General features: G+C 40.0%; 1 protein-coding gene across 1 annotated transcript in view; it reads left to right on the forward strand.

The window, feature by feature from the left end:
* The window catches only part of cables2b (Cdk5 and Abl enzyme substrate 2b), a 63,546-nt gene extending 53,860 nt beyond the window's left edge, over window positions 1-9,686 (forward strand). Inside the window, exons 9-10 of the mRNA XM_033628376.2 lie at window positions 101-185; window positions 3,222-9,686. Coding sequence (XP_033484267.2) covers window positions 101-185; window positions 3,222-3,368 — 232 coding nt within the window. The 3' untranslated portion in view covers window positions 3,369-9,686. The remainder of the gene's footprint in view (window positions 1-100; window positions 186-3,221) is intronic.
* Window positions 9,687-9,950: the final 264 nt, after the last annotated feature.

Below are 9,950 nucleotides of genomic sequence, written 5' to 3' on the forward strand. Positions count from 1 at the left end.
CCAGTGTATGAATGTGTGTGAATGGGTGAATGTGACTCGTAGACTTCTGGCCGGTCAGTAATTATCATGTCTCTGAGCTCCTGTTACTGTTGTTTTACAGGAAGTTGGTGTCAGCTGCCTGCATCCTACTGGCTGCTAAGATCAGCAGTGACCTCAAGAAACAGGAGGTCAAACACCTCATCGATGTAAGTCTCACACACACACACACACACACACACACACACTAGGATCATGGTGGTTTCCTCTGCCTGTCAGTCAGCTCATGTTGCTCTTGCTCAGGTGTTTGTGATGCTGATCTACCTGAGCAGGTGGAAAACGACCTGCAGCGTCTCACAGCTGGAGGACTCCTTTCTGTCCTTCACAGTTAACTCACGACTCTCCTCACACACACAGAGAACATCTCACCTCACTGCTGCTGTTGTTATTAGACCCAACTGGGAAAGTGGTACTTTTAGCTCATCACAGATTCATCAGTGTTCAGTCAAATGTCAAATCTGTTTTATGTAGCAGCAGTGTCTCCATGACACCAGAGAGCACTGACAAGTTTGCTTTTTAACTTTAAAATGTTGCATGTTTACAAGTATTTTGTTACAATCGTAAAACACATATTTAATAACCTTATTTAAAAAAATGAAGTGTTGATTAGTTAACTGACTGAAAATTAATCGCCAATCATTTTGATTGATCATTTACATCAAATATTAAGCAAACTTGTGCAACCGTCTTCCTTCTGTTTTATGTCACTGTATATTTAATAATATGGAGTTTCAGACTGTTGGTCAGACAAAAAAAAAGTCATCTGAAGACACCAAGGTTATTATAGTTGACTAAAGCATAATGAAAAGACAAAACAAGACTTTAGGGGAGAAATGAAAACTAACTGTAAACATATTGTATATTACCTACACAACTAACTTAATAAAATAAATATATAATATGTAATATATAAAATATACATAAGATGTTTTCAGTTTTAGTCTTTGTCACTTTGATCAAATTTGGCAACAACAAACACAAGGGGGCACTGTGCGTATGTTTATTGAGGCCATGTTTACACAAAAACGACACTGAAAACAGAATCGTTTCTCATTTTCGTTTTGAAAAAAGTTCTGCGTTTAGACGACAACGTTTTGATAACAATTGCCGTGCACACGGATCCGCAAAAATGACCAAAAACACTGCAGTATACATGCCAGGCTGGTAGTTGGCAGTGTGACGCTTACGCTTCCTTCTACAGAGCAGTGATGTATAAACAAACAAAATAGCAACCGCACCAACGTTTGTCTGGACGGACGATGAGGTGGAGTTGCTACAGTAAATCTACACTGTGATGGGGAAGCGTTGATAAATTCAACAGGGTGAGCAGCACAAGCAGAGCTCTGGAGTCCGCCATTGTTGTTGTGATGGACACTCTTGCGCATGCCTAGTGACTGGAAGCGTAATGCGCATGTGCGAAAAGTCTCCGTTTTCAGAGGAACTGCATATTGCAAGTTTACATGACAACAGAGATGGTTCCATTTAAAAAAAAAAATTGCACTCTGGAACCCGTTTTCAAAACGTTGCATTTTCAGGCACCCAAAACGCTGCTGTTGTGTAAAATGATCGGCCAAAATGCAACTAAAGTTTACCGTTTCAGTTGAAATCGTCGTCATATAAACGGGACCTGCCTTCACAATGTGTCTCCTCACGTTTTTGACAACATGTACATGTTGCAGTTGAGCTAGTCTGGAATATATTTATGCCAATATGACATTTCTGTTGTATGACTATTTACCCCTGTGTTGTATGAGGTACATTGTTTAGATTTTGTCAGTTGTTTTTTTGTTAGTTTGTTTCTGTTTTTGTGAGGATGGAGTGATGCTTTTTGTTTCTGTATTGGTTGTGATATATGTTATCACCACCTGCTTACACTAAACTCCACTTTTAAATGCAAAAAAAGTGAAAAAAGAGAGAAGAGAAAAAAAGCCAAATGTCCCCACTGGGAGGATGGTGATGGTGGGGGTAAAACAGGTGTTGTGTTTGTATTATGATACCTATTCTCAACTTTTTAAATGTAGCTCCTGACAAATACTCCTTTTATCTTACTATATAAAAAGTTATAACTAATACTGAAACTGATAAAAACTAAGCTACAACTAAACATTTGGAAACAGTGAACTAAACTGAAACAACCAAACCAACTCTGGAAACTAAAGTGAACTGAAAACAAAAATTAGAAACGAAACAAAAATTTAAAAAAAATACAAAAAATAGAAAACTATAACTTTTGAAGACATTATGGTTTGATCAAATGTTTGCTTTAAAATATAAAAAAATAGTGATAAATCTTAGATTACTGGATTTGAAACCAATCTGTACAAAACCATTCAATTTGAAATAAAATGTTTAAAAAAGGAAGTAAACATTTGACACAAACGTTAATAACTAATGATTTAATTCAATCAATACTTGTGGACCAGTCATCTCAGTATTGTGTTGATTTTGGCAATGCTTCAGTCGGGTGGCCCTTTGCTGCAAACATGACAAAATTTGACCAAACACATTAACAAAACAGAAACAAAACTTCACAAAAGGACGTCCCAATCAGAGTCCTTTAATATCGATTATCTGCTGATGCCAAGTCTGATCGGATACGTAGATACATCTTAAATCAACATTTAGTAGAATATGACACAACTTTTTTTTTAATGATTCATTCATTCATTTTCCATAACTGCTTATCCTGTTGGGGGTCACAGAGCCTATCCCAACTGACACTGGGTGAGAGGCAGGGTTCACCCTGGACAGGTCACCAGACTATCACAGGGCTGACACATAGAGACAGACAACCATTCACACTCACATTCACACCTACGGACAATTTAGAGTCACCATGTCGGAGTACCTGGAGTAAACCTACACTGACACTGGGAGAACATGCAAAATCAGAAGGGCTCCTACACCCTGGGTTCAAATCAGGAACCCTCTTGCTGTGAGATGCAGAAGTGTATTATTAATGAGATACTCCGAAAACTGAGAGCGTGATTTTACATGTATCGCCCCTCAGATTCACTGTAAGGAAGTGATGTTAGCAGTTAATTTCAGCATCAATGGTACAAAAATCATCATATAATAAAGAAGTGAAGATTAAAATATAAAATAATAAACTATGACTTACCACAGACACTTATAAAGAAAGCGTGGTGTCTGTCTCTCATGCTGTGGTTTGTGTGTCTCTGCAGAAGCTGGAGGAGCGTTTCAGGATCAGCAGGAGGGAGCTGATATCGTTTGAGTTCACCATCCTGGTCGCCCTGGAGATGGCACTCTACCTCCCTGAGAGTAAAGTCATGCCACATTACAGAAAGCTGGTGCAGCAGCAGCAGTCATAGCAGCGCACACACCGACCCCTCCCCGCAGGGACTCCCAGCACCTTCCAGCTCCACACTGTGACGGGCGGCGCCTCGTGATGCCTGGCTCAGAGGTACTGAGGCACTGAGGAATCCTCCTCTCTGCTCACACCTCAGACACCAAAGCTCATCCACACTGTGATGGTAGTGCGACAGCAGGCCTGACGGCGTCTGGCTCAGCGGCATAGAGAGCGACATCGCCTTCTCTCCTCCCTCAAACACCAAAGTGAAGACACACTGTGATCGATGGTTCAGCGGCAGGACTGGTGCCCAGCTCAGCAGCACCACGAGAATCACTGAGGGTCAAATTCACAAGACTCAGACTCACGTCTTTCTCATGGTTTGTTGTCTTTGTTCGATCTTCATACACCTGACCTCCTGTCGGGTTGAAAAAGATTTTCCTCACCAGCTCCGTAGCAGAGATTTTAGTCATGGAGACTCTGCTGAACTCGACTCTGTGAGGATTGTTGGTTGAAACTTGTACGACACATTTACATCATTTTGGTTCAATCTGGGATTTTGTCAGGCGTTTATGAAGCTTTGTTTAACAGGTTTGAGTCTTCCTTTCTAAGATCTGTGCAGTTAAGAAGGCGAGAAACATGCTGGCCAAAAAAAAATGTCCCAAAGGTTTCGCTTTAGGTTTTACCACCGAACCTGTTCATCTTTTAAAGTAGTGGTTCCCAACTAGTCCACACAGTTTAATATATTCAGTGTCATACTTGTGTTTGGCCATGTCATCGCGCTAGTTTGCTGTCTCTGTCATGTAGCTGTCTGTTAGTCACTCACTCTGCAGCAGGAAACGGGACTTCAACATAAAGGCTCTGTGCCGGAAATTCACTGTACGACCCACCAGTTGGGAACCACTGCTTTAAGGGCTCCTGATGGGTGCGAGAAACGAGAAAAAAAAAATCAAACCTGTGTGAAGTGAAGCTTCGGAGTCAGTATGCTAATGTGATTGAAACAGAGTGAGGTACGTGTTTATTTAGAAGTGGTCAAAAAAAGGGACTCATTGTGCAGAGGCCTTCAGACTTAATCAAATTGCTGCCATCACTCCGACAGTTTAATATTCCGTTTTTTTCTTTTTTTGGACTAGATTTTCTCCAGACCGCTGCGTGCTTTAGTTTCCTTATTTAACATTTCTTAAGTCTAAAACTTGTGTCAACTTTCAAGTCCGCTGCCTCTGTAGCACTGTGGACTGCGATAAGACGAAAATTAGACAGAGGCTAAAAATAACCCTCCTTATTTTGATTTAAATGTGCTGACAGTCAGGAGAAACAAAGCTTTGTGCTTTAGACAATAATTTTCCTGCATTTAAAAGCATCTTAAATCAATACTGCGGAGTGATTTCTGCAGCTGCAGCAAAGATGTTGCCAACATTCCCATATTTGTGTTGAAACTTGCATGAAATTCAATTTAAGGTGATAAATTCAGGCCACGAGGGGAGCTGGTACAGCACCGTGGTGACACTTTATTGTGTGTCTTGTCCTCTGGCTGGACTGGTTTCATCACTCAGTCTGTTGTTTGGACTCTCACTCACATTAATGTCATGAAGACAGCACTTTTTAGATTCTCTCTGAACATCCAGCCGGCTGCCTCTAAATCATCACTGTGTTTGTAGCTTGTTTTCCGAAGACGTTAATGCTCCCACTCAGATGCTTCTTCGCTGCTGTGACCGTACTTCAGTTTATCGAGGGGGAGGTTCACTGCTTCACATGAGCCAGCTTTAATGTCTGACACATGGAGCTGCAGTCTGCTGCTGTCAGAAGCTCCTCTGGCGCAGTGTAGATGTTTAAGTGCCTTGCCTGAGGGCACCTGAAGAGCAGTTGTTCCCTTCCTGTCTGTCCCTGGATCCAGATATTCAAACAGACCACTTCTCTTTATTTTGACCTCTGTCTCGCTCTCATGTTCTCGTCCCTCTTCCTCGCTGGTTTGGTGTGAACGATCAGCAGGCTGCTGCTCACTCTGGTGGTCGCAGAGAAGCAGTGCATCCTTTTAGAAAAATGCTGTGATGATGAGGAGACACAGTCAGATCATGCTGTAACCATTTTATATACTGTGTTATATCTTGAATGCAACTCAGCTGATGTCACATGGCAGCAGAGGCAGATGATCCGGTTGATATTCAGGGTGAAATTTTAAAATAGAAACTAAGAATCTGTCACTAAATTAATATATTAGCATCTGTCTGATGTTAATTACCAATCCTATTAATGTAAGAGCTGAAACGATTAGACGATCAATATGGCATTAATCAGGTTTGGTTTTTAAGGCAGAAATACCCCAAAGTCACTATTTCCAACTCCTCACATGAACATTTTCTGCTTTTCTTTCTTTCTTTGTCTTCTGTGATATAAAACTAAATATCTTTGAGTTTTAGATAACTGGTCGCACAAAACTAAACATTTGAATATGGACTTTGAGAAATGGTGAGGGACATTATCCACTTGTTTCTGACATGTTAGAGACAAGGAAATAAACAATAGAATAATTACACATGATTAATTAAGATGAACAGAACGATGGTGGCTGTACAAGCACATGTATGAAAAGCCCTGAAGTGGACAGCCACGCTCACATAAGGTCCAGGTAATAACTGATTATGATATTTTTGGGACAGTTTTTAAGGTGGACTGCAAACAGATTATTCATGTTTCTTGGAGGGAGCTGGCTGTAGCTACAGACTTCCTCAATTTATCTGCACTGTGAACTTCACCAAAAAAGACCTTTCTGTTTATGAACTACCTTAGAAAAACTATGTTTCACTCCAATGCTATTTATTCTGTTTTTACTGTGTCATAAAGGGAGAAATATTTAACCAAACGGAGGCCTCTAACAGGACGGTTGTGCCTGTTGTTCCTCCTTAAAATTGCTGTCTGAATACAGTGGGTTTTTTCTGCTTTACCCAGAAACAAAGTGGGTGTGTAGTTTTATTTAAAAGGGGCGATCATTGGTTACAGGCGGCCATGTTGGATAAAAAACGACAGCACAAACACCTTCTGTAGGGCCTCTGTTTTTTTTGCACTTTGCCTTTTTGCTTCACAATCCTGAATCTTTATTTTATCACTAAGCAACAAGGGTAATAATATTTTTCTACATGAAATGTATGTTATTGTATTATTGTATACTGAAAAGTGACAGTCACTGAAATTTATTTATTGCTTATAATCCTCCGGGTGAAGAATCATATTTTAATGATGATGCAAAGCAGATAATTCAGTTTAATTTAAAATATTATTCTTCATCTTGAGGTTTCACATCCATGTTCTTCCACTGATGTTACTTTCCCTTGTGTGTTAAAGGGACTTTGTTGTATTTTGGAGGCTGGGTTCATCTGCACTGGACTGTTGGAGCAGGAGAGCTGATGGTGTTCATACACACAGGTCCTGACATGATATCGTGTTCCAAGTCGCTCTGTTGCATATTGCTAAGGGTTCGAGTCGGGTCAGGTTAAGTAAAAAAAAAACAGTACTCTTTCCCTCACTGACCGGGCCAATCATCTGCATCCATCTGCTTCCTGTGTTGATATGTAAAGCCCAGGTGGAGGAGGGAAAGGCTGCTTCATCAGCCTGGCGAGCTAATGGAGTGTGATGAAGAAAGAAAAGTATGACCATGAGTTCAGGTTTTAAATTTGCCTGGTCAAATCTTAAAGAGTGAGACTGCCGATAATCTGCTCTTTTTTAATTGTCAACAAATTCCATGAAAAGATCAACACTAACAACGTGACGTTCTGTTGTCGTCTGTCTCTCAAAGCTTTACGGCCGTACTGTGTAGCTCCCACATCTTACGAAGCCCTTAAAGCCCCAAAGGGTGATATTTAAGTTTTTTACTTTAGGGGGGTCTGTACAAAGTACATTCGTTACAATTCAATTTAATACAACTCATTTGTATTTACAAAGGCCAATATCACAAATCAGAGTTTGCCTCAGAGGGCTTTACAGCATGCAACATCCCTCTGTCCTCTGACCCTCACAGTGGATAAGGAAAAACTCCCCCAAAAAAACCTTTAACGGGAAAAAAATGTCACAGATATATCTCTTTTTTTAAAAGACTCAGTAATTTCTCAAACAGCTGGATACTATAGTTTTTAAAAGTGTTACTCAAACAGCAGTAAATAGTGCATTTGCTAGGGACTATTTTAATCGGCGGATGAATCCACATTTGATGCCCTAGTGAGTTTTTGAATAGTTTTTCTCACAGAGGGATGATGTGTATCAGGCACTGATATACAGACAGTACTCGTTAGGAGATGCATTCTTTGTTTGATTTGATCTTTTCATGAGATTTTGTTGCACTTTACAGTGGCGTGTGGTTTTCGTTAGTTCTGCACCGCTGTCTCTCTTTCCTCCGCCTGCGGATAAACACTATGAGCCATAAACGCACAAGACTTTCACACTGAGCTGAAATGAAACGTGCTCATAATTTTAGTTAAAAACATAAACACTGAGTGGGTTTACATGGACAGTTTGATTCCCTTTTCATTCGGAATTAAAGTTCATTCCTATTAAAAGTGATCTCGTAAACACCTAATTCGGAATGAAAATGGCCAATGCGATTGAAAATTCAATCCGATGTAAGGGGCTGGAATATTCCGTTTCTAATTCCGAATGAAAGAATTTCTCGCACTTGTATACACTCATTCCTCTTTAAGTTAATTCCGGTCTTTCTGCACATGCTCGTTTCCTTTCCCTTCTGGCGCAATGACGTATATAGTGCGCATAGCAACGGGCTGAGATAGAGCAGTCGGACCCGTTGCACTCACCGGTTTCCATTCGCCACAGCGCTTCTATCTCCCTTCATCGACCTTCTACCTCCCTTCTCCTCCTCAACAGACGAAGCATTAGCAGAACAAGTTTGTTGTCGTACTGCTGCTTCAAGAATATAAGCAAAACATGCCCGAAAAAGGCACTAAGAACGGCGCCATCAAGCATCTTGTTATCCGGAGCGAGGACTACAGTGTTTTCTTCCAGTAAACCTAAACACGTAACATCCGCCCCGCCCCCTATCCAATCAGAAACCTTCCCTGCCCCAAACCTTGCGTGGACCCGAATACAGGCGATTAAACTGATCTCCCGTGTAAACCCTCATTCGGAATGAATATTTCCCATGTGAACTACCTGGAAAGACTTTAATTCCAAATGATTTCATTCAGATTTATTTCATTCTGAATGAGAAGCCATCATGTAACCTCACCCAGTCTCATACTGTATTTTTGCAGTTTGTTATGGCGTGTTGTGTTGCACCGCAGGCAGGGCTCAGCTTGTACTAAAGGAGCTAAAAGTGCTTCTATGTTTCTTTCAAAGACGGGGGTCTGGCTCTCAGTTTTCTCTCCTGCTCTAATGAAGGTAGTGAAGAAGAACCCTCGCTGCACAGTTTGCACTGAGACACTTCAGAGCAGAGTCATATATTTAAACTGTTTTCTTTGTGAAGTCTGTGAAAGGGAAAAGTACGTCTTGGCAATAAACAGCAGCACTTCCTGTGTTGAAGCTGATAAGATATGAGAGATATTTTAAAAAGCACTAATACTGAATAGCTGTGTCAAATATAAGACTCTGCTCGAGAGAAGAAACAGCACATGATCTTCCAAAGTCGTCTTCTCTACATTAGAGATTTGTTATATTGATTCTATGCAGCTTTTATTCTGTCAGCTGACCTTCGTCCTCCTCCTCTTCCTCGGTGTGTTTACCTGTAATGTGCCACAGCATTTATTGTCACCTCTTTTATTTAAACTTCACATGTTGTGTTTAGTTTATTGTTTTGTATCCAGTAATTGTTATTGTATTCTTTTTTTAGCACTGTTAGGCTTTGAAAGGGAAATATTAACCAAGTGTTTGTCTTCCATTTGTAATTATTCTTTTTACAATTTCATTCTTAGTTAAATTAATTAAATTTTGTATGTTTTTTTTTTTTATGGACAACATGGACGAGTCACACAGCAGTTTGGCAGCGTTACAGTCAAGGCATCGCATGAAGTTAATCTGTGGGAATATTATTTATGTTTTGGGTTCAGCTGTTGTGCTACAGATGAAAACAGGAGGTTAGCAACATTAACTTGAGACAAGAGTAGTTAATATATTTTGTTATGTGACGATTATCAACCTGTTTGCAGTGTCTCGTACTGACTCAGCTGCTGTTCAGTCAGTCACACCACAGGACAGTTTGGTATTCAACACAAAACTGGAGGAGATGAAGTGGATGAAAATATTTACAATAATATTTTGTAAAAGATAAAGACCATATACTGTTTAAACTGCCAGTGTTCAATTCATGTCAAGTTTATTTTCATTAAAAATGTGTAAATTACGGCTTCTGTTTGAATTCTTTCTTTCACCTTTTTTTTCTTTCGTTTTAAAGAGATGCCGTTTGAGTCTTTACAGTTAGACAACAGCTGGTCGTCACATCCAATTTAAACTGCTGACAGTGAATTCTGTGGATTATCCTGAGCATATTGAACCCCCAAATTATCTTATTATAATATCATGATTTTTGACGACATGTTTTACTATGATGTTTTTTCATGAATTTTAACAGCATGCTTTACAATGACATTCTTTCATGGTTTTGGAC

The sequence above is a fragment of the Epinephelus lanceolatus genome, chromosome 8 (genome assembly GCF_041903045.1).
Source record: "Epinephelus lanceolatus isolate andai-2023 chromosome 8, ASM4190304v1, whole genome shotgun sequence".
NCBI lineage: Eukaryota > Metazoa > Chordata > Actinopteri > Perciformes > Serranidae > Epinephelus > Epinephelus lanceolatus.